General features: G+C 33.3%; 1 protein-coding gene across 1 annotated transcript in view; it reads right to left on the reverse strand.

Moving 5' to 3' along the window:
- Window positions 1–26226, reverse strand: part of CEP290 (centrosomal protein 290) — an 84829-nt gene that overhangs the window by 37835 nt on the left and 20768 nt on the right. The window contains exons 14-29 of the mRNA XM_088025282.1: window positions 24855–24955; window positions 24697–24784; window positions 23406–23518; window positions 22530–23303; window positions 22221–22313; window positions 21868–21952; window positions 21199–21341; window positions 18206–18370; window positions 17472–17621; window positions 15549–15664; window positions 14220–14322; window positions 13899–14129; window positions 10028–10201; window positions 5809–5920; window positions 4061–4266; window positions 2953–3104 (exon numbers count right to left, since the gene is read on the reverse strand). Of these exons, the coding sequence (XP_087881408.1) occupies window positions 2953–3104; window positions 4061–4266; window positions 5809–5920; window positions 10028–10201; window positions 13899–14129; window positions 14220–14322; window positions 15549–15664; window positions 17472–17621; window positions 18206–18370; window positions 21199–21341; window positions 21868–21952; window positions 22221–22313; window positions 22530–23303; window positions 23406–23518; window positions 24697–24784; window positions 24855–24955 (2806 nt within the window). The remainder of the gene's footprint in view (window positions 1–2952; window positions 3105–4060; window positions 4267–5808; window positions 5921–10027; window positions 10202–13898; window positions 14130–14219; window positions 14323–15548; window positions 15665–17471; window positions 17622–18205; window positions 18371–21198; window positions 21342–21867; window positions 21953–22220; window positions 22314–22529; window positions 23304–23405; window positions 23519–24696; window positions 24785–24854; window positions 24956–26226) is intronic.

A 26226-nucleotide genomic window follows, 5' to 3' on the forward strand; every position in this document is an offset into this window, starting at 1 on the left:
TCATAATACATAGTATTGTATGAAATGTTCTGAGAAGTTTTAAAGTAAATTATCTCAAACTATACATCTATAGCATTTTCCAAATCTATATGGCCATAGAACTCCTCTCCCACACTTTCTTCATAAGATACTTATTATCCTAGTTTGGCAGAGCTAGAATAAGGTATGAAGTAGGTTTATGTGACATAATTGTACAGTTAAGAATACAGAAATTTAAAATTCCTAGGTTCCCTAGGTGGATTAATATATGTTTTAATTTACAAGCTATCAGAAACTTGAAAAAGAGGGGCACTTGGGTGGCTCAATCAGTTAACTGTCTGCCTTTGGTTCAGGTCATGATCTTGGGGTCCTGCCCAGGATCCAGCCCCAAATCAGCCCCCCCCCATTCAGCAGGGAGTCTGCTTCTCTCTCTGCCCCTCCCCACCATTTGTGATCTTTCTTTCAAATAAATAAAATCTTTTAAAAAAATGTGAAAAAGAAAGACTATATGCTTACTACAATTAAAATGGGGGAAGCTTGATAGTAAATTATTAAATTTCCTACAAGACTACTATTATAAGAGCACAGAGGGAAAGTAAGATGTATTTTACTTTGGGCAAGAATAATTTTAGTTTACTGTGATAAGTCAGGTTTCCTCACATTGATTAGAAAGTCTCATTGCCAGTTACATAAGTTTTAAAAATTAAAATATAATAAAATGAATAATTATAAATGAGTTTATTTCAAAAGGTGAGGTCTATGAGGTTAAGAGAAGAATACCAAAGGAGTCCTTCATAGTGAAATGGGCTGAGAATAACAGATACTCCCAAAGGGCTATCAAGGCTCCAAAAAACAACTTTATGATGGGCAAGCCAAAAAACCCTTTTCATAAATAATTATTTGTCTTTGAGAAATCAACTTATGGCTCCTATTACCTTTCTACTGAATTGACAAAAATTATCCAGAATGAGTACAAAGCATCTACTTGGCACACAGTATTTATTTCTTACATATATATATTTTGCATTCCAAGTGAATAGATTATTTCCACATGTAAAATAAAAATCACAATGTTACTTTAGGGTTATTAATTATGTGAGTTAGTATCAGTTTAATACCTAGCACAGTACATAGTACTCAATAAATGTAAATTGAAGCAAAATCCGAATTTTTCATATTTTTATAGCAATCTTATAGAACAAGTAGAAGAGATAAATAGTAGTACTGCCTTAAAAAATGAAGAAACTAAAATTTATTCTATTTTTTTTAATTAAAAAATATTCTATTGCTGGGGCACCTGGGTGGCTCAGTTGGGTAAACGTCTGACTCTTGATTTCAGCTCAGGTCACGATCTTAGGGTCCTAAGATCGACCCCACATCGGGCTCCGCAATCAGTGTGGGGTCTGCTTGAGATTCTCTCTGTCCCCCTCCATCTGTCCCTCCCCTGCTCGTACTCTGTCTCTAAATAAATATTTTAAAAATATACACATATTTTACTGCTAAAAAATGCCACCCATCATCTGAACTTTCAACGAGCCATCATCTTTTTGCTGGTGGAGGGTTTTCTTTTAATGTTGATGGCTGCTGATTGATCAGGGTAGTGGTCGTTTAAAGTTGGGGTGGCTGTGGCAATTTCTTAGTATATTTATTTTATTGTATTTTATTCCAGTATAGTTAACATACAGTGTTATCCTGGTTTCAGGTGTACAATATAATGACTGAACACTTCCATACATCACCTAGTGCTCATCCCAAGTGCACTCCTTAATCCCCATCACTTATTTAACCCAATCCCCGCCCCCCACAACTACTCTCTGGTAACCATCAGCTGTTCTCTAGAGTTAAGTCTGTTTCTGGGTTTGTCTTTCTCTTTTTTTTCTTCCTTTGCTCATTTGTTTCATTTCTTAAGTTCCACACATGACTGAAATCATGTGGTATTTGTCTTTTTGTGACTGACTTATTTCACTTGGCATTATACTTTCTAGTTCCATCCATGTTGTTGCAAATGGCAAGATTTCAATCTTTTATGGCTGAATAATATTCCAATAATTGGAATACTGCAATATTATTCCACATACCACTCCTTTAACCATTCATCTATCAATGGACACTGGGCTGCTTCCATAATTTGGCTATTGTAAATAATGCTGCTATAAACATGGAGGTGCATGTATCCCTCTGAATTAGTGTTTTTGTATTTTTGGATTAAATACCTAGTAGTGCTATTACTGAATCATACAGTAGTTCTATTTTTAACTTTTTGAGGACCCTCCATACTGTTTTCCACCAGTCTGCATTCCCACCAACAGGGCAAGAGGGTTCCTTTTTCTCCACATCCTCGCCTTCTCCACATCCTCGCCAATACTTGTTTTTTGTGTTTTTGAGTTAGGATTCTAACAGGTCTTAAGTGATATCTCATTGTAGTTTTGATTTGCATTTCCTTGATGATGAGTGATGCTGAGCATCTTTTCATGTGTCTGCTGGCCATCTGGATGTCTTCTTTAGAGAAATGCCTGTTAATTTCTTCTGACCATTTTTAATCAGATTTTTTTTTTAGGTGTAGAGCTGTATAATTTCTTTATATACTTTGGATACTAACCCTTTATCAGATATAAGAAACTTAAATTTAAATAAATTAAATGACCACCCCCCTTTCCTCCAAAAAAATATCAGTATGTGGAAGAACTAGGCTGCATAGGGTCTGAATTCCAAGTTCAGTGCTTTCTGCAATACTATTCCTGGACTCTGAAAAATAAGAATCTTGGGAAGTTATTTCCTCTTCAATATTATTATCTATGCCTGTTAAAAACTAATCTTGTTAATATTATTTAATCTTGTTCTTATAAAAAAAGAAAAATAAAAACGACCAGTATCAATTCCACGAAGAGTTTTACCCCAACCACTGTAATTAGGTTTCTTAAAGATGAATTAGAGTAGACACACCTAATAACTGAAAAGTTTGGATGAACTTACTTTGATACTTCAACTTTTAGTTCCATTTCACTCTTCTCTAATTCTAGAATCCGTTGCCTATCAGCATCACTTACTGTCTTGCTCACACTATCAGCTAATTCATCTCTTAACATCTGTTCCACCTTCTGTGCTTCCAAATTGATTTTGGTAAGCTAAGAAAAAAATAACAAAAAAATGTTCAGATATATCAGTTTTTGGTGAGGTTTTCCCTTTCAATTTAGCTTTTACCATACCGCAGTTCTCTTTACTTGGCATTAGGCAAGCCATATTGAATTGGGTGTGATGAAATATTAAGAATAAATTGAACAGGGTAAAGAGAAATAGTCAGGAACACATTATAAAAACTCTGGTTATATACCAACCCACCAAAGTCATTTATATTAGACAACTCACAGTCTAATATTTGAATCTCTGATTTTCTTAAATTTGTTTGAAATGTGGTGTATGTGTTATACTTTACCTCAATTATATCATCTATAAATAAATACAAATGAGTTAATAAAATCCTATTAATATATAGTGACTCAGTTAAAATAAACAAAATGACCTATGTTTAAAATATATACTAAGTCTCAAAAAAATATACAAATTCTCAAAGTAAACATTACAAGAGTTCTTTTTTCATCATTGTTGAATATTTGCAAACTATATTTATTGCCATCCAATTTAATATTTCTGACTATATCAAAAAAGTCTAAAATTTACTATTAAAATGTAAAGTCCTGAGAGCAGAGATTACTGTCTATTTTGTTTCCTGCCCTAACACCAGCCCCCATACAGTGGTCCGGCACATGACAGGCACTCAATAAATATTTGTTAAATGAATGGATGGTAGTGGAAGGCAACATCATTATTAAGCAGATAATACCTTTTTGCATTAACTCTAATGTAATGCTGATGAGAAGTAAGAACTTATTCACAGAAATACCTGCTTTCTTTTTAAACATTTCAGATTTAAAAATACATCTTTTATTCTTTTATATATATATTACATGAAGCACAAGCACTATACTACGTTACTTCAAAAATACAAACTAATCACTCACAAAATACAATGTCTAACATGACTAATTCTTACTCTAATTGCATGATAAAAATTATATCAAACCTCAGCAAATTTGGTTTCCAATTCAAAATTACGTTCTTCCATTTGCTTTAATGAAGTCCTTACATGTTCATACATTTTTTGAGAGTGTTCAGCCCGCTGCCTTTCATTTAATTCCTTCATCTCCAGCATAGTGATTTTTTTGGAAATAGAAACAATTTCACTGTTGGTTATTGATTTCTTTGCCTTATCCATGTTTGATTCATTTCCTATATGCAACAATACTAAGTCAATCTCAAGCTGTTATCAAAATCATATCTCAAATATTTTAGCCATTATAGACAAGGATGCAATAACATGGTTCCATGGAAAACACATGAGCCTTATTATGACAGACCTGGATTCCAGTCTTAGCTCTAGTCCTGTTTGGATACTGCCTATCCTATTTCATCTCTCTGGAACTTACATTCTTCATCAGTCATATGATAATAAAAATTATTCCTCATAGAAATTTAGGAATTTCTATGGGGAATCTAGCACTTAATTGAAGAGAGATAGGGTGAAATGAACACAGAACTTACCACAATTGTATGTAATACTCTTTTTTTTATATCTTAGGATATAAGATACCTTCTTTCATGTAGAAGCTACATGGAAGTCAATTCACTTTTAATCTCTTAATAAATTAAAAATTTCATTTCTGAAAGTAGCTTCTTTTAGATAATGTTAGGCCCAAAGTTAGTCTTCACTGAAGTACTACATGTCCCAATTACCAATTTAAAGAAACAGCTGTATTTTATAACAGAAACTCTGAATAGTATTAGAGATCTAAGGTCTAGAAAACAAACATAAACACTTTATCCAAAGGAGCAAATTTATTAGAAAATTATAAAGCACAATGCCAGTAAGATAAAAAATTATTTAAATACCATAAACCAGGATAACCATTTGAAAAACTAATATGAAAAACCCTATCAGGAGGCACAAAGATTTTAATATCCTGTGAGACAGTAATATCTCTGTTAGATATACCTGAAGATGTTCACTGCAGCACCACAAGCAATAGCAAAAATAAGGAAACCTAGTGATATAATCACTGAAACAGTAAGATATTGCATGAATATTTGTATGTATAAGATCATGAATAAAACAAATATTTTGACATCTAAGTGAATATAATATAATGTTAATGTATATATTTTTTCCATTAGAATCAAACTTACATTTTATTTATTTATTTTTTATTTAAATTCCAGTTAGTTAACACACAATGTAATATTAGTTTCAGGGGTACAATATAGTAATTCAACACTTCCACACAATACCCAGTGCTCATGTAAACACGGATAAAGTGATACAAAAAATAATAATAGTCAAACTATGGGCTATATAAATTCTTTTCAAAATTTTTTTGATGTTTTATGGTGACCTTTTCATTTAAATATATCAAATGATGCATTCCCAATAGAACTTTACACACGGTGGAAAATTCCTAATAGTACCACTAAAATATAGTATTTAAAAATCATCACCAGTCTTGACTGTTAAATGGTTCAAAATAGCTAATGCTTAGTCATAATTTTTAACATATATGATTTCACTAGGAATAAATCTAATTAAATAACTAAAAATCAAATTTTGGTAGAGATTAGCAAAAGATATTACTCATCAACTGCCTGCTAAATTAACTGTTAGGCAGAGTTTTTTATCAAAATACTTCCTTTTCACCTAATATAGAAAAGGAACTATATATGAAAAATATTCACTGTTAGATCTTCATCACTTTATATTATCAGAGTCTTAATACTTACCTAATTTAGTTTCTTGCTCCCAGGCTTGTTCGATAGTGTAAAGTTTTTCCTTGGTAATCTCCAGTTCTTTATTTATAGATTCCATTTGTTCTTTTAGGGATGCATTTTCACACTGAATAAAACAGACACATCACTGAGAAACTACATTGTAATTCAGGCTAATACCACAGCAGTGATATTGCCTTAACTTTATATAATATTTCCTAAAACTCACAATCTAGTTTTTTTTAAACAAAATTAGGAGCTCCCCTACATGTAATACATACATATACATACACACACACACACACACAGAGAGAGAGAGAGATACACACATACATATAGAAAATATTATTTTAAAGTAATCATCAAAATCTCGTGTATCTGATCTGTGGCTTCTCAGCATTAGCTTCTGCCATGTGCATTTTGGCCAAGCTAGAATACTTAGAATTTCACAACCGTTAACAATGAAGATTGCTCACTTCCCTGTTTCACACATATAGTTACTGAGCATCCCTAGCATGCTATCAGTGAGGTGCTGCATGTCCATGGTGAAAAGAAACACAATATTCTAGCCTTAACAGGCCTCACCATTTGGTGTCTGTGGGTATGTGTGTATGGCAGGAGTCGGGGAGGGTGTGGAAGGCAGCAGACAGTGAACAGGTAAGCAAACAAAATAATTATTAATGTAAACATCTAGAAAGATACAAAGTATGGATTCAGAGAAAAACAAAAGGAGTCAAGTCAAGATAAAGTGGTTAAAGAAGGTATTAACTCCTGAAGAGGTGGTATTTAAGCTGAAAACAAAGGTATTAGAAGGAGACAGTCTTGAGAAGAAACCAGCCAGGGGAAGGGCTGATGTATGGACAAACCCGGATACTCTGATGCAGGCCTGAGTTTGAGGCGTTAGAGGACTTGAGCACAGTCAGCCAAGATAACAGCGAAGAGTGCTATGAGGTAAAGTGGGAGCGAGAACAGAGCCACACCGGGCCAGGCATAGTATGTCAAGATAAGGAACTGGAATTTAACTTAATATATAATAAGAAACCATAAAGATTTCAAGGAGGAAGTTTTAAACAATCATTCTGAAGGCAATGTAGAGAATAAATAAAGGGGTACTCAGGAAAATCAGAAATTAGGAAGATATTGTAAAGTCCCAATGAATAGGATCCTAGCAGTGAAGATGGAGAAAAGAGGACACATGTGAATGAATTATATTCAGGAAATAAAAATGACAGGGGAGAGGAACGACCAGAAAGCAACTCTAAGGTATCTGCCTTCCCTGAGTAGGTAACATTAGTGCATATTGAAACAGAAAAGACTATGAGAAGAACAGACATCAGATTATTTTGGATAAGTTACATTTGAGATCCCCCTGAAACAGGAGTTGTAAAGTAGGTAATTCCATTACAGCCCTGAGAAGTCAGACTGGACATATAAATGTAGGAGTTGCCACATAAGTTTAATATGCTCATTTATTCTTTGTTTTAACAAATAGAATGCTTACTGTATGTCAGGTATTCTAAGCCCTGGACCTTTAATGATAAATAAATTCTATCCTAGAACTTCTATTGTGTTTTTTTTTGGGGGGGGGTAGTTGGAAAAGAAGCCAATATATAATAGTGTCAGGTAATATGTGTTATGAAGAATGATAAAACAGGATAATGAGGTTTTCTTTAAAGGATATTTTATAACAAAAAGAAAAGCAAGCTAAGGGAATAAAACATGACTTTCTGGTAACAGGCACAATTACAACCTAGGTTCTAGGTAGTGTAAATACATAGGAAAACAACAAAAGAGGGATTAGAGTGTTTTAAACATCTTTCTACCCCTTTTTTTCTCTTAAATCCTGACTTCCAAGGAGAACTTTGGTCTTGTTCCAGATCCTATTCTCACCCCCACCCCGGCCTTGGCAGCGCACGCACACTCTTACCATCCTCCTCGCCAATCTTCAATCATTCTCTCCCTATTCGCTCTAAATCTTCTTTCCTAACTGGTGATGTATTGTATGGTGACTAACATGATAAAATAAAAGAAAAAAAAATTTTCTTTCCCTCTTCCCTCAAACTTCATTGGTCTCCTTTATTTAAAAGAAAAAGAGTTGAGGCCCCTGGGTGGCTCAGTTGGTTGGGCGACTGCGTTCGGCTCAGGTCATGATCCTGGAGTCCCGGGATCGAGTTCCGCATCGGGCTCCCTGCTCAGCAGGGAGTCTGCTTCTTCCTCTGACCCTCCCCCCTCTCATGTGCCCTCTCTCTCTCATTCTCCCTCACGTAAGTAAAATCTTTAAAAAAGAAAAAAAAGAAAAAAGTTGATAAAACAAATCTTCCTCTCGATTCTACCTCTGCCCATATCTATTTCCTTTTTCTTCTGTCATCAAATCTCTAGTTTTTCTATTGCCTTATCAGCCATTTGGGTTTTGCATTTTCTTATCACCCACTCTCTTTATATTTTGAAATTTGATTTTCATCACCTTTACTGTCAAGACCTAATCACCACATTTGATGACCTTTGCACCATGGCTCTACACCATTTATCACTCTCTCAAGGTCAACATTTATTAGCTTTAACTGTGTGCCAAACAGGACGCACTAAACACACAAAAATGAATTAAGTAGAGTTTCTGACATCAAGAAGCTTATATTCCAGTCGGGGATGCAGACATATCAACACTCATAGTATGATGTGATATAAATACCAGAACTAGGTACAAGACAGAGAACTAATATAAACAGAGGGGCTTTGTTCTATAAAGATGCTTCTGAAAAAAAAAATGTCTGAATGAAGTTTTAAGCCTGAACAGAAATTCACTGAGCACATAAGCTGGGGTGGCAGGGAGAGCTTTCTAGATAAGGAAACAGCAGGTACAAAGGAACATATATAGGAAAAAACACTGTGTTCCAGAAAACTAGCAGTTCAGTGTCAAAAACATAACTTGTAAGAGTACTTACAGCATCACAGGAGATGACATGAGGTAAGTGGGGGCTAATCATGAAAGGAATTTGACTTTTATTCTTTAAGTGACTAGCAGCTGTTGATAGGTTTGAAGCAGGGCATCACATGGTCAGGTTCATGTTTAGAATAATCACTGTAGTGGCAGTAAGGAGGAGGTAATACAGGAGATAGGGATAGGAGTAATGGCTACCACAATACACATAATAAAGAATAAAATGAAGACACTACCAACAGGGATAAATATATATTCAGAATTATAATTGAGATGCGGGAAGGAAAAGAAGGGATATAATTCAAATGCAAATTTTTTTAAATTTTAAGGAAAGATGAAAAATATTCTTTGGAAAAGTAGATAAATAAAAGTTAAAAATTACTTATTGCTATGTTATCTACATAACACATCTCTTACATAGGATTTTCACATGCTTCAGAGGAAGAGGGCACAGAACATGAAAGATGGGGAAAAAGTAAAATAAATTATTACCACACCTAAATATTCAAAATTTTCTATAAAAATTAACATAATCATCTCTCTTTAGCAAAAAACAGTAAAAAGGAAACTGATCATGATTACTTATAGTTAGTATTAATAAATAAATCAGATAATTTTGTAGGAGTCATTCAAAGCTATTTAAAATGACATTTGGGTGTACTATTGATTGTGTCCCTCTACACAAGTACAACCTATGAAGCCTCAAAATTAGACCTCATTCCTGTCCTGGGAGAGGATCATAAGAGAGTAAGTCAAAAGACATAAGCCCCTATTTTTGAAGAGGAAGATGAACAAATCAGGAGTTGGTTTTGCCTACTGTTAAAGATATGGAAGTCAAGTGGCTAAAAGAGAACTACAGAGGGTTCTGGGCCATATTCACATATTTTTTTAATGCAACTTATGATACTTTATCCTACTTTTTCTTATCTGTACAATAAGAAAGGATAGGAATTTCCAGAGCTCATCCATGGTCCAGGAAGAGCCATTCTTGGATATATCATTCCAAGAAACATAATAAGCCAAGGACTATAAGAAAAATATTTGCACTGGGTTCAGGGGGAAAAGAAAGGGATGGGTACTTAATGATGCTTCCTCTTTTGGTTATATTCCCTATCTGATTCATGCCCCTTTTTCTTTTTTAAGCGCCTGGGGAAAAGAGGCTTGATTTAATAAAATTATGCAAGTGGACTAAGGGAGGATGACAGGATGAAGTCATCTGGAAATCATTCTGCACCTACCGGTATCTCCCAAGAAAAACAGCTAACATTACAAGGTTCAGGGACCACATAAACTTACCTCTAAGTGTTCCAACTTATTTGTTCTTTGAACCAGTATATTATCTTTTTGCAAGATGTCCCTGTACTTTGCAGTCAACTCATTGTATTGTTTATTGGCCAATTCTAGTTCAGACAAAGAAACACTATTATCTATAACTTTTTGGAGAGCTGCAATCTTGAAAGTGGCCATTTCCTATGTAAACAAGGATACACTGAGTTAAGTGGTGTATTTTTTTCTGGTGAAGCATAAGATAATACAGCAAAAAGCAAAACAGATTTTAGAATCATTTTTTTTTTAAAGATTTATTCATTTGACAGACAGAGACAGCGAGAGAGGGAACACATGCAGCGGGAGTGGGAGAGGGAGAAGCAGGCTTCCCACCGAGCAGGGAGCCCGATGCGGGGCTTGATCCCAGGACCCTGGGATCATGACCTGAGCCGAAGGCAGACGCTTAACGACTCAGCTACCCAGGCGCCCCTATTTTACAATCATTTTTTTAAAAAAAAGATTTTTCATGTATTAAAAAATATTACAATAATTATTAATTTCTTTATATAAGAAATATTTAGAAATTTTAAATAATAAAAATAAAAATGAAGGGAATCCTTTCATGGCTATCACAGTAAAATGAAATTTAATTAATTTCAGAAAAGCACACTACAAAAAAAAAAGCACACTACACAGCAGCAAGAAAATGTATCACTTAGAATGTATCTCTGGATGACTTTTCTAAATTTCAGAAGATTAAAAAAAATTTGCCTTTAGTTAGCTGAATGGCAAAATTAGCATCACCACATTACGATTTAGCCATTTCCGCTTATTACAGTTACACAGAGTAGCTTTGTAAGAAGAGAAAACCTGTGGTTCACACGAAGGAAACAATACTTGATGAAAAAAAAATTTCTCTCAATCATAGCTATCTCAATATGAAAGACTTTAAGTTACTTGTTTCATGTTCTACTCATCAGCTGTACAACTATAAAAAGTCACTGCTCAAAGATACTGTATTAACACTAAGAAGAAATATCTGAACTTTTATTTCTCTCTAGGTACATTGATGAAGTAGTGCAACGAATAACCAAATTTATAAAGTGAGGAAGATAAAGAATTTACGGTTAAAATTTCTTCTTAAGTACAGTAATGAGGGAAAAATATTTGTAATAGTGCTTCACATCTCATTTTGACAGCTTCTCTTTTCCATCCAAGTAAGTACATATTATTCTACCCTACCCTTGGAATTTGGTTTCACACTTTCTTTGGATGGGGAAGAGCTTCCCATTTCCAATCCCCTAAAAATACCCAATTTTTGGCTTCCCAACTGTCAGGCACCAGCCCCCAAATTCAGGCTGAACAAGCAGGTTGAGGAGAAGAGTATTCTGGTTCTGTTTTCCCTTCTCACACACTCGCTATATGTGCAAAACTCCAAGAAAAACACAAAAATAAAAAAAGAACATTTCTTAAGACTCAAAATTCCCTTATTACATGTCCAAAGAAAAATAGCTTTCATTATTTAACAAGTTCCTTTTTGCATCAGCGTTCAGCTTTAAGATCACATTGAAAATAAGTTTGTTAGCATGACAATTTCACCTATTATTAAAAGCGAATAGTAAGGAACTCAACTTCATTTTAATTCTACTTTGAATTCTTTTGTGTTTATATGATCTTATGTAAATTTGGACATGTAAACTGAACATGTACATGCTTAGAATAAGCTACATAAAACAAGATGTAAGGCAAGGTGTAAAAGTACACACAGCATGCAACGTCCTGTGTCTGTTAATATCTTCAAAAAGAATCATTAAAAGGATAATCAGTTACCTATAGCAGGTAGGGCAGAATGGAGTCAAAGTATAGGAAAAGAAGTAAGATTTCTCTGACTATATGTTTGAAACATGCAAATGTTTTATATATTCAAATCAATTTAAAAAAAGAAAACTAACCTCTGAGTTTGAAGACAAATGCAAAACAAATGAGCCTAACTATATGTCAAATTTATAGCATAACCACACAAAGAAAATTATTTCAAGTTACTGTAGAAATATATTACCTTGACTATACATCCTATCGAACGATATTCTAAAGAAAATAAGAACTATAAAGAAATTTTAAACTAAATCTGGTAGCATTGCTGCTGTTGTTAATACCAATGCAAGATTATCTTCAAATTAATGTGTGAATATTACAGGATAGAGCAATTATTTTAATGTTAATAACAGATTTCCATGTAAGAAAAAGGAAATACAAGTACAAAATCAAAGGCCAGTAACAACTCCATACCATTTCCTAACCCCATTATATTAAATCTGAACTGGAGATAACAATATTAACTCATGGTTTTAATATACACATATTTTCCTAATTTGTCCACTGAAAGGGACCAGTAGCAATGAAACTTCAAGAAGAGTAATCTCTAGTGACCAGTTTTGGTATCTAAATGCCTTTCCCACTAAAAAGAACCAGGGTTCTTTAGAGTAATGGTATATTCCAAACCTGGATAAAAGTATATAAGGAAAATCTTGAACATCTTGTTGTGCCAGAAAACAAACCAACATTTGAAGCCTGGTTCAAAGACTACTGGATTATTGTCAAAAGGAATCAAGAGCCGGCTTTAAAGGGCTCCCACTGGCCAAAATTAAGACTAACAAACAATGACTAAGTGTGTGAGTCTATAATGATACTGAAAGAAGAGAAAGCTGGGGAGGTAGAAGCAAGAGTATACCAACTCTGATTTCTGAGGACTAGTCATTAAAAAGGAAGAATGAAGCTTTTATCTTGTCTTTCTAGTAGGAACTATACTTCAAGATAACCAAATAGGTTGGGCTAATGAGGAAAAGCTCTTTATTTTACAACGGACTATCAGCTAATACATGTAGAAAACATAATATAACTAGAAAATAATTTTTGCAACTCCTAATGAAATAACTGCGTCAGATAACAACAATCATTAGTGGCTATTAATGCCATCAGGAGCACTGGCAAAGAACTGGTTATTTGCATGGTACCAAAATATCACCAGTTAACTCACTTATTAATAGAGATACATGGCTGTTTGCCTCTTAAGACAATAATCACGCATGAAACATGGGACTACCAAACATTCCATCTCTTGAAGTGATGCAACATAAAGTAGAACTTATAAAGTACAATGGATTATGGATGGAGTATTCTAATCAAAAATGTTTAACCTGACATATCCAAGGCTTCAAAGCTTTTAGCAAATACAATGAACAGAGGAATAAGCAAAATTACGAAGAAAATAATCAGGTAAATCTTCAACATTTTTCAGAGGGGGAAAAAAAACAAAACAGGAGATTCTATGAATATTAAAGACTTAATGACACGTAACATCCAAATACAATGCAGGATCCTTCACTGGATCCTGGAACAACTGAGGAAATGTGAATATGGCCTGGACATTAGAGAATTAAGGCAATTATTGTCCATTTTGTTAGATGTGATAAAGTTATTGTGTTATGTAAACAAAAAAAAGGCTTTGTTTTTTAGAGATGCAAACTAAAATATTCAGGGAAGAAATGTCTGCAATTTATTCCTACAAGGAACAGATGAAGCAATAATGCAAAATGTTAATAAATGTTAACTACTGGGGCGCCTGGGTGGCTCAGTCGTTAAGCGTCTGCCTTCGGCTCAGGTCATGATCCCAGGGTCCTGGGATCGAGCCCCGCATCGGGCTCCCTGCTCCGCGGGAAGCCTGCTTCTCCCTCTCCCACTCCCCCTGCTTGTGTTCCCTCTCTCACTGTGTCTCTGTCAAATAAATAAAATCTTTAAAAAAAAAATGTTAACTATTAATCCAGGTGATGGTTATTCATTATACTATCTTCTCTTCCTCATACTTGAAAGTTTTTATAGTCAAAAAAAAAACCAGATGTACCTTAAATCGTTGCAAACGTCCAATTTTTTCACCAACTTCAGCTTCCATTGCTATCAATTCATTCTTTTGTTTCCCATTTTCTTTCCTAAGCTGTCGCTCCATTTCTACTAAAGTAGTATACTGTCTTATGAGTGATTTTTCATTCACTTGCAAGACTGTGATTTTTCTACTATTTTCTGAAAGTGTTTTTTTCATTTCATCCGAATCCATCTGAAGAGCACTAAGCAAATTCTGCACAAAGACACATTTATATTACTTGTTGAATGTGGCTATCTTAGTTTGTATGATATTGTACATTGATTTTAAAAGAGTTTTACTTACATTATATTCTTTTACTTTTATAGCGTTTTGTTGGATTTGATCCTCTAGTTTTTTCTTTTCCTCTTTCACTGTTTCAGATTCTATTTTCCAGGTCTCCTTTTCACTTAAAAAAAAATAAAAATGACAAAATAATAAACCTAATAAAATATTTAACTACAGGAAAACAAGAGGCATCACAGCTACTGGTATCCGATAACAGAATGTCTCAGAATTCCATTCGACAAGGATTTAGCCTGGAAGTCCTATTTTTATTAAATAAATGCATGTAAAGAAATTATTTTATCAAGTTACTTTCATTATTCCATTAAGTCACAACTCTACTACTGTTACAATAAAACAACTGAAGCTGAATCTTACAACATTTTATTAATAGAAAACAAAGAGGAAAATAGTCAACACTCCAAACTAATTCTGGAAATTAGTTCTCAATATTTTGACCCTACTCTTAAAACTTAAGGGTTAACCAGTTGCAAAATACTTAGAATACAAACAACAGTAGAAATCATTTGACTTAAAAGGTGTGTAAGACACTGTTGCTTACCCGAGGGACATTCTACAGTCACCTGCAATCTGGCAGGCATAAACAAGTGGCATCACTTTCTTTGCCACTGAATGGTTGAGACTTGAACATATGACTTGGACAACTCATTAGCCCAATTCTGGCTAATGTGCTCTAAGTCAAAGTCTGCTCTGCTAGAAGGTTCTGGAAAATTTTTTTTAATCTAAAAATAAAAAGTTGTGTGGGGAAAAAAAAATGCCTCTTCTACAGTGCATGGTTCCCTCTCCCTTGAACTCCTGCATCTATTCTATAAACCATAAAAGGAGATAATGACAACCCTTAAACACAGCCTACCCTATAATTACCTTCGGGTTTCTTGTTAGATCACATAATAATTACCCTTCATGTTTAAATCACCTTTGATCTGGTATTCTAATGACTTCTAAGAAAATTATTTGGTTGATATAAATGAAATAGCAGAGATAAGGAGAAACATTAGTTACCAATGAAAATATATCAATAATGATGACAAGGATGATGAAGAATGATGCTAACAGCTGACATTTACAAAATGTTCACGTGCCAGGACATATGCAAAATGTTCATATCTGAGCATTTTCATATAACAATTCAATTAGATTTTGTAACAACCCTATGAAAAAGGCATTACTATCTCAGAAATTTATAGGTAAGGAAACTAAGACATAAAATAGAAGGGAAGAGGCACAAGGGAAGGGTAAAATAAAATATCTAAGTATTTTCTCACATTTCTTTCATCATTAAAAAGAATATGCTGCAGTTACATTATAAAGTTTTGCTAACACTTATACCTTAGATATTCCTTATATAATAAGCTTTGCTGATGACGAATTACTGCAAATTTTCTGTTATAGTCTTCAAGAGAATCTTCTAAATTCTTTAATTTATTTTCTTTACATTCTAGTTCCTAAAAATTGGTTTAGAAATAAGAATGCAAAAAGAATCAGAATATATTTTAAATTGGAAAGTATAAATTCATACTGACAAGATTATAGAAAAATATATAAAAGAGAATATAGTTACCAAATTCAATAGCAGCACAGATAATTTCTTTTTTTTTTTTAAAGATTTTTTTATTTATTTGACAGAGAGAGACACAGCGAGAGAGGGAACACAAGCAGGAGGAGTGGGAGGAGAAGCAGGCTTCCCGCCGAGCAGGGAGCCCGATGCGGGGCTCGATCCCAGGACCTTGGGATTGTGACCTGAGCTGAAGGCAGATGCTTAACGACTGAGCCACCCAGGCGCCCCAGATAATTTCTATAATATCTGGAACATCTTAGTTTAAGGCATATGGAAGGAGGCAATATGTATAAAGAGAAGTACTATAAAACCGGTAAAATTATCTGTATCATATTTGATAGTTTCAGTAACCATATAAATGATCAGATCCTCTAGTCATTCAGCCTCACATACCCTTTTGTGAACATATCTGTTCATGCCTCCAATCAAACAATGCTTTCCAATGGCTTCATTTTACAGACAAAGAAACAGACTTAGAAAGATTAACTCAACATTAAAAAGCTCATTAAAACTACACTTGGTAGCCATTACTGAGCACATATGGCAAGCCTGGTGCCAGGTGCCTTACATACATGCAAATCCAACACTTAAGAAGTTAGGTCTTGTGTGGCTCTGAAGGCCTTGGCTACATCTATCACTCTTAGGACTGGAAGTCCAACTACGTGTTTTGCCGCTATGAACAGGTTTTCAGATTCCCAATTGGCGCTCTTTAATCTACCACAACACCTTTCATATATTTTTTATATAAAGATGAAAAAAATTGTCTGAAGCAACATGACAATGACACACTACCATTACTTGTTGACAGTGTCCCTATACTACAGAAGAATAAGAGAAGTCATAAAGAGTGCTAAAGTTATAAATTTAAACGTAATGATATAACATTAATTATAAAGTAATATTTTAACAAGTGGTAAGGTTGTTCCTCCCTAACTTAGATAACATACAAATTCCAATATTTAAAAAAAGATTAAAGTAATTTTCAAATACAAGTATTTAATAATCATAACTCAAGTATATTCACAAAGGGATCATCTAGGAGATGGAGACAGTAGTGCTTATAATCAAAAACATATTTTCATTGATTCCAAACACATTTTTGTAATTATATTTCAAATGAATGTAATGCTATGGGCATTCATACTTCAAGGGAAATAATAAAAAGTATCTCTCATTAGGCCATTCATAATGACCACAGTATAGGCAGCAAAACTGACAAACACAGGGAAAACACTACCCTAATTCACTAACTGATTAACACAAGTTTAAAGGGAAGAAATACATTAAAGACAATTTGATTTAAAAACTTTTTCTTGTAGTTAAAACAAAAAAAGGAACAATTTTAATCATTTCACTAAAAATTGTATCAGACTTTATTCACTTGAATTGCTTTTCCAACCAACACTAAATATAAGTGCTCCCCTATTTATACATTACCACCTTAGCTGCATGTTATTCTACCTGTTAATTATATGTTTCCTGACACATATATGCACAAGATATGTCAGCATGCTTCTTATACAGATGAATGGAATAAATTGCTTTTATTCGTAATATTTCATTTAATATCAAAATCCAATAAAAATATATCTCAATGATAATATTCTAAGGAATACTCAAAGGAATATATGAAGACTAAATTAAAAAACATACTACCAATTACTTTTGTTATTCACATGCAAAATTTTTACTACCTGTAAGATATGTATTAAATACTCATTTTGAGAATTAATAATATTGGCACTAGATGGTGCTATCCCATCAGGTAAATCCACTCCTTTAAAAACAACATTTGATCCTTCTGATTGCCGTAAAAGAATGGTCTCTTTTTCAAGATGATCTACCTGGAAACAAATAGTTCAGAAATGGAAGTCAAATCTCTTACAACCAAAGACAAATTTAAAAGCAGGTAACTTTTTCTTCCTACTGAATGTTTTTAAAAAGTAAATGTATGAATGCCCTACCAGGAATTAATTAAACCATACGTGAAATTCTATTTAGAAATACCTACATATAAACTTAGAATTTTTGTATTCTTTTATGTTATAAAAGGTACTTATTTCCCGCTTATTTAAGAAAAATCCAAAAAGGAGTTTTCTTTTTTTTTTTTTTAAAGATTTTATTTATTTATTTGAGAGAGAGAATGAGATAGAGAGCACATGAGGAGGGGAGGGTCAGAGGGAGAAGCAGACTCCCCGCTGAGCAGGGAGCCCGATGCGGGACTGGATCCTGGGACTCCAGGATCATGACCTGAGCCGAAGGCAGTCGCCCAACCAACTGAGCCACCCAGGCGCCCCAAAAAGGAGTTTTCTTAATGTTGAATTAATTCAAGAAGCATTTTCTCAGTCTTTTAGAAAAAATTAAAAGTTTCATACTAATACTCTGCTCATAATGCTTAGCATTTTCTATTATTTAATAATATTCTCACCTTTAAATTTGCTTTTGCCAACTGCTGAGAATAATTGATTGCCTCCTTCCGAGATTCCCTGAGCTCCTGTCTTAATTCTTCATTCCTTCCAGTAAGCTGATCAACTTGGGCTTTCAAATGCAGATTGGCATCAAAGATTCCTTCTGCATTCTTTGATTCTATAGCCTAATATATTTAGATTATATTGAAAAAATGTGAAGCAAAATAATAAAATCGTAGTAAAAAAAAAACTACCTTTTAAATAAAATTCACATTTAGGCATTTTACTCCTCCACTGACAGGCATAATAACAAAATATGCCAAAACCATTTCTTATTTATGAATCTAAATTTATAAAACTCTAGATTAACTTACATGAGTATTACCAAGCATAGTAATTACCTATTATAATATTTAACAAACATTTAGCTAATTTTAGTAGACTGACAGACTAGAAAAACAACTGGAAGGGCGTAAGAAGACTAGGGTTCAAATCTTAACCAATCTCTTACTAGCTCAGCAAGTGACTTAAATTCTTTAAACCTTAGTTTCCTTATCCCTAAAGAAGAGGAAATAATGTTACATCTGTCCACTTTACAAAGTTTTAATACAGTCAAAATGAGAATTTATATGCAGATACTTTGAAACTATTCAGCATCCATATTTAAAGCATGATCAAAGGAACTAAATAGTTACTACATTTAATTAAGTGAATTTTCCATTGCTTCCTCTCTACACAGTTGAAGCATATATGACAAAAAGGCAAAGTATGGTAACAATTACCCAAAAGGGCTGGAAAAGCAAAAACAGCATGTCAAATATTAAAATATTATCAAAAAGGCTTCATTGGTCCTAATTCTCTAACAGTGGCATACAAAAATATACATACACCCCAGTACACATCGACATAGTACATACATATAAATATATTTGCATTTTAAAGAGACTATATATAACAAAACTGCTAACTGCAAAGTAAAGAAAGCTTCAAAAAAGAAGGAAAAGACAAAGAAGGTTAGTGATCCAGAGTTTAACTTGAGGCAGAAGTTTTATAAAAGTAAGCTTTTACCCCCAAGAGACCTGGGCAGGGATCATATGGAATAATAAATTATACTAATTCAAAGGGGATACCAGGAAGACAGAAGTAAGTAGAAGGAGGTACTGTGACAGACATCAAGGTAGCCTAGTTAGCTGTCTTGATGAGAAATAGGACCATGTTGCCTACATGGTCTTTTATTAAAATGAGATTAAATGGTGATTGGAGGTACTGAAAAATAACCTGTGGCAACAGAAAATGAAATAAAGTACATAATCTAGAAATATCTGATCTAAAGTGTCACTGATTCTGAAGATTTCTTACAGCAGGCATCGTTAGGTCATTTGTGAGTTTCAGACAGGGCATATCAATCAGAAAAAAGAATGACAACCCAGGATAGAAGCAGATGAAATCTCTGGAAGCAGTGGTCCTGGCAAGACCAGAAGCTGTCAACTGAAATAGAAGAAGTTAGAATTTCCTGCGCTATCCATTCTGTTTGTATTTGGTCACTAAGTGGAGTTTCCCTTGGAAAATAGTTTGATTTAGACACAGTATCAGTAGTAGGTAGCACCATAGATGAAAGATGTTCACAGAAAAAGCATAAAGAATTATTTTAGACATTCAAAGAGCAGAGGTGAACGAAGTCACCAACAGGAGAAGGAACATAAAAATGAGTAACGTATAAAGAGAATTAAATGGCTCTCTTCAATTCTGTCAAATGATCTTCTTGCCTCAGGAAGTTTTGAACATACCAGTATCTCTCTCCCTCTCTACTAACAATACAGTGCTGGTAAGAACAAGTGTTCAACTATTGACTAATTCACCATAAAGAAAGTAATTCAACAAATATTTTCCTGGGAAGCACAAATTTGGGAAGCAGTAATATATGCTAAGTATGTTCCGATTATGTAAACAATATATTTAAATATTAAGAATTTAAAATGTATATTTTATTCAAGTTTATGTAACACTCATTAATACTGTAGAACTCTCAAATCTCTATATAGTAAATATAAATATACTATTATTTGATGGCTAAGATTTTCCCTGTAGCAATGTTTAAGCATTGAAATATTTAAAATATTCTTACTATATCCTATTACACTTCTAGGTTTGTAACAGAAGGTCCTCCCAGACTACCTTCCACACTTAACAAGTGAATATAAAAAACTATTTGAAGGTTCTAGAAAATAAACAAAAGCAAGTAGATTTTGGAGAGGATTTAAAACTTGGAAGACAGAATCAAGTGAATTTTGCATGTTTGTGTGTGGGGGGGGCGTGGGGAAGGGATAGGCTATAGTTGCAGTGACCTGTCATCTTTCTGGCCAAGAAAACCAGAGATAGAGCCCAAAGTCTCGGGAAAGTAAGACAGGAATTCCAGAAAGAAAATAACCAGCAAAAGGGAATTCCAAATTCTGTTAAAAACTCTGCCAGGCTGACCTTTGAAATGGAAGAACGGAGATAATAGAAGAAAATATCAGTGATCTTAAAAATAGATAAATAGCAATTATCCAATCAGGAGGAGAAAAGAAAAAAAATTACGGAGAAAAAATGAAAAGAGCCTCAAAAACCTGTGTGACAACATCAAAAGGTCTAACATGTGTCTCTGGAGTTCCAGAGACAATGGGACCAAAAAAATAATTGAAGAACTAAAGTGGAAAACTTCCCAGTTGTAGTGAAAAGTAAACAGATTCAAGAAGCTCAGCAAACACCAAACGACATACACATACACACAGACAAATATACAAATGCACACTCTTACCTAGACACACACCAGTGCACATTATAGTGAAACTGGTGAAAACTAAGTAACAGAGGAAGTTTTGAAAGCAGCCTGAGAAATCGACATGTAACAAACAGGGGAACAATGACTCAAATGACTATAAATGTCTCATCAGAAACAATGAAGACCAGAGAACAGTTGAACATCTTTAAAAGTATGAAACAACAAAACAAAACCAATGTGAAAAAAACTTACATTAACTAGTCTTTCAAGACTAGGGATGATTAGAGATGTTTCTCCTCCTTTAACATCAGGATCTTTCTGCATTTCCTTTATAGCTTGCAATATTTCTTTCATACCTTCTTCCAAGTGCTTATTTTCTTCAGCTAATTCTTTTACTAAAATGACATGTTTTTCTCATTCAATGAATACCTTCTTCACAATTTACGCTATTCTATACACATAACAAATATTTCACATATAGAAAAAAATATCCACTTGGGAAATGCCAAAGTAAATAAATGTACCAAAAAAATCACCTATAAATCCAATGTGTGAATAGCTGTATTAAATGACACACCTGTTTAAATCATGTGCATATATGTTTCATTGTTGAAAGAAATCATAAAGATACTTTGTCTTCACTTCTTTAAACATCTTTTAAATTTGTTTTTTTAACTTCACTTTCATTAGACAACAAAAAAGAAAAACTGACTTATCACAAAAAATTCACATTAATAACTTTGACAATGAATATAGCAAGGCAAACCAAATAGATGAATGAGAGACACTGAAGTCTATGTATTGTGGAGGTAATTAAAGTTAAAACAGACTAGAAAACAATGTGTTAAAAGTCCTTTTAGCTCCATGATTTTCAGTATAGGATAAATAAGTACAGAAAAATAAGAAATAATAGTAACTTACATTTACTTTGAAATTTGGTTATTATTGTTCTACCTCTTTCTAAATCTCTTTCCTTTTCAATTAGTTCTCTTGAAAGAAATTCATTCTGTACAGAACATAAAGAATAAAACTGATTTTTTAAAACAAAATATCACTATCGTTTATAGTTTTCAAGTTAAAAAATTTTGACCAACTGAGGTGTAACACACCAGAGACAAGCTATAGAAATACAACAGTAGTAATAAAAATAAAACCCAAAAGGTAAAACAGGTGGTGGTCTTCCTCCCACTCCCACAGCAAAAGACAAAGAAATATAATGAAAGATTTTGTCTTTAGTTCCACAATTATCTTTTAATAGTCTGCCTTTATACTACCTGTTCTGCCTGGTTTCTATGATGTTCAAGCTCTATTTCTGCATTTCTATTCTGTGCTTCCTTGACCAATAAATCCTGTGCTATGACTTCATTCTAAAGGAATAGTTAATAAATTAGGCAAGTCAATGATTTCATATCAAACTTACTGCATTTTTAAAATTTTTAAAAATAGAATATGTATAAATTAGTGTTATGTGAAAGTATAAAAAAATTCTTACTACAATGATTACTCAGAGAACTGTTAGAGAAGTTACAAAAAAAAGTTAATAAAAAAGTGATCTCAGTAATGTAATTTGGAGGAAAGCTCACCTGAGATCTAAGAAATACTAGTTCTCTCCGTAGCTGTTCTATAAGATTTTCAAGTGGATCTATCTGAGATGATTTTGATTGTATAGTAATAGGCACATGGTCCGGAAGATTAACATCAAGTTTACTTTTCAAAATCTCTGTCTGTAAAGGCACTTCACTCTTTCTTACATCTTCTTTCAAACTGACATCAGCATATTTTAACTGGTTATGAACCTGTTCATCTTCTGATGTTGCTAATTCTGATTCACCCATGTCAGCTCTATTATCATGAATTTGTTCACAGAATATTGCAGATTTTTGCCTAAGTGATAACTTCTGCATTAAGTCTGAAGCTGTTGATAAGGCCTGTAAAGACGAACTGCTTTTCTGTATGAAACTAGTCTTCTCAAGTGCCTGACAGCTTCTTGACACCTTCTTCATAGAGTGGTCAGAAAGAGAGTATAAGTAGTCATCTATTTCTTCATTGCTCTCCCTACTAAAGCTATTGACTAATGATTCTAGATTTCTTAAAGATTGTAGACATGGTGCTTTAAAAATCTCCTTTATCGTAATAGTTTCTGGAGGTGAATTATTATCTTTTACTTGTATAGATGAAGAATGTTTAGTTAGAGAGACAAAAGGATCCACTGCACTTTCTACACTATGTTGAATTTCAGATAACATTCTTGATAATGATCCTATAGTGACACTCTCCTCTGGTTCATTCTGATATAACTGTGGAAAACCGAATGATGGTCTCCTATGCGGCAGCTCTATTTTCTCTGAACTTGTAATCTGTATTTAGAGTAAATAAGGTCTCATTAATCAATCTTTGGATCAACAGGTTATTTAAATTTAAAAAAAAAAGTTATTTCTTTGAGTTACAATACTGTTTACCTTAGATTGAGCTTCACTCATATTTTTGAGGCTTGCAAAATCAAATTTCCTTTCTCCTATTCTATTTTCTTGAGAAAAGTTTTCAGTTAGGTTCAGGTCCTCAACAGTCAATCCTACATAAAAAAGAATTAACAAATTAGAAACATGAAATAACTCTTATTATTCTAATTCTTAAAAAGTAAAATCAAGATTTTTTTTTAAAGATTTTATTCATTTATTTGTCAGAGAGACAGAGCACAAGCAGGGGGAGCGGCAGGCAGAGGAAGAAGCAGGCTTCCTGCTCAGGAAGCTCGATGCCCAGGACCCTGGAATCATGACCTGAGCTGAAGGCAACTGCTTAACTGACTGAGCCACCCAGGAGTCCCAGTAAAATCAAGTTTTAACTCAAAGAAAAGGTAGAATATTTCCAAAATCCTTGATCCACATGTAGCCTATACAACCTTCTGATTTAGCTCACTTTTAATATTAATAATATAAGAAACTAATACGACTTTTATCTTCTCTGTCATTCTTTACACATTCTAAAGTATTAATAATTACTGCAATAGTTTAGAGACATATAAAATAGACAAGAATCATGAATGAGTAAACTGGTTAATACACTAATAAATTATGAAGTTTTGCCATCCTAGAAATTAGAAATTTTTTGATATAGAGACCATGATGATAAAAAATCAAAATAAACAAACCAAAACCAAACCAAAACAACACAACAAACAAAAAACCCTCCATTATTCAAATACTTGTAGACTTGGGTGAAGTTAAAAAAAATTCCTTCGCTATGGTCTTCTTAGAAAAAGGCACTACAATTGCTATTATAAAACTTAACCAATGGTTCTCTTGATATCAAATAAGATAAACAAAAAAGTTAATTTTTATTCAATAAAACATTACTTTCACTTAATAAGGAATAATATATAAAGTTTTCAATGTACTGCTCTTAAGGAAGATACTAACAGCAACAAATATTAATATGGAAATTACTAAATATTATCATTATTGATCACAACATATCGGGATTGTATGGGAATTAATAGGCCATACAGTAAAATTTTCAAAAGTTGATGATTCTGAAGTTTTGTTCAATTATTTTATTATGTTTTTTCTGTTTTTACCTGTTTCAGATTTAGGACAGAAACCAATGATATTTAAATATTCTTCGTCAGACCATTATTTCATTTATTAAACTTGCAGCAGAACCCTGATAATATATGTAAGATACAGAAAATTTCAGCTCCAGACAATTCATTTTCCAATGATTCTTTAAAGGATTTGGAATAACTGCATATACCTGAATTTGCAGCTCTTTTTCCTCTTTCTTGAGCCATTTGGCGAATTTTTTTTTTCAGATCGAGTCGTTCTTCCTCTAGACTTTCGATCTATAAAGCACAAATTATTAGTATTTCTTTTGGTTCAACCAGAAAATAACTAATTAACTATTATACTTGCCTCTTTCAAAAGAATCTGGTTTTCAGCTCTGTACTGCTGCTGTTTTAAGCTCTTGCTATTTCTAAATTCAGTTAAATCAATCATTGTCTTTGGTTCAAGGCCTAAAATAGAAAGCAGTATAATTAAAAACTTATCAACATTCAAATGAGCTATAAAAACTTCGTAGAGTAATTGGTTATCATCGAGCAAATGGTTACAATTTATCTAGCCAGCATCACTGAAGAATGGGATACTTTTGTGCAAGAATTTCCAGATATTTGAACTATAACCTTACAAGTCAACATTTTATCACAATTTTTAATAGAAATCCTGACAAAATATATCAGGATCTGTCTTCTTCTCCTCCATGTTAGATCGTCATGAAAGTACTAGAATGTATTAATTCAAAACAGAAGCTGTAGAATAAAACAGACTTGTGATCAATTCCCACTTTCAGTTATTAACTAAGCTGTAGGACTAATAACTGCATTTCTTTTTCTTTCTTTTTTTTTGGTTTGTTGTCAAGGGTTTAAAAAATTAACCTATATAAGGTACTTAGTCCAATGCCTGGCACATAGTAGTCATTACTAATATCAATATCAATTATATTACCACATGAGCCTGATGCCTCCACTATTCCTGTCTCCTAACTTCCTATTACTAAGTAGATATGAAGATTGTCTTAAGCAAGTGTAAGACAAGATTTGGAGGCTTTAAAATACAGAAGGGGCACCTGGGTGCTCAGTCAGTTAAGCATCTGCCTTTGGTTCAAGTCATGATCTCAGGGTCTTGGGATGGAGCCCAAGTTGGACTCACTGCTCAGCGGCGAGTCTGCTTCTCCCTCTGCCCCCCCACTGCTGGTGCACTCTCACTCTCTCTCAAATAAATAAATAACATTCTTAAAAATAAAATAAAATACAGAAAATCTGGTGTTTGTGACAGCTATCTAATTGGCTCAGTCATCTGTAGCAATTTCTGGTTTGAAGTCAGCTGTGATCCAGTAGGTCAAGTTGATCAGAAGGCTAACTTGGGTTACTGGCATGATTCTGAGTCCTATTTAGATATATTTTCATAAATAAATCCTCTTCATAAAATATTTATTTTTTCCTTCCTCTAGAGAATAGTTTTCACAGATGATCATTTTAGCTCTAAGAAAGCATTAACTGGTATTTACCAAGTATAATGAAATCAGTATTTAGATTTTTATTTTCACTTCAAAGTAGCAATTTAGATTAGACTGTCATAATTTAACATTGAAACAAGTAATACTAAATGAACTATTTCTTGAAATCAATATATAAACTCTCAAGCTATATTTACTAATTACTCCTTAGAATCAACAGTAACCTTAAAATAACCAAAGTTAAATTTAAGCAGCATAAATCATAAAAGT

Source organism: Eumetopias jubatus, unplaced genomic scaffold (assembly GCF_037043125.1).
Source record: "Eumetopias jubatus isolate StellerSeaLion01/CBP00866 unplaced genomic scaffold, mEumJub1_p1.0 scaffold_8, whole genome shotgun sequence".
NCBI classification, from domain to species: Eukaryota; Metazoa; Chordata; class Mammalia; order Carnivora; family Otariidae; genus Eumetopias; species Eumetopias jubatus.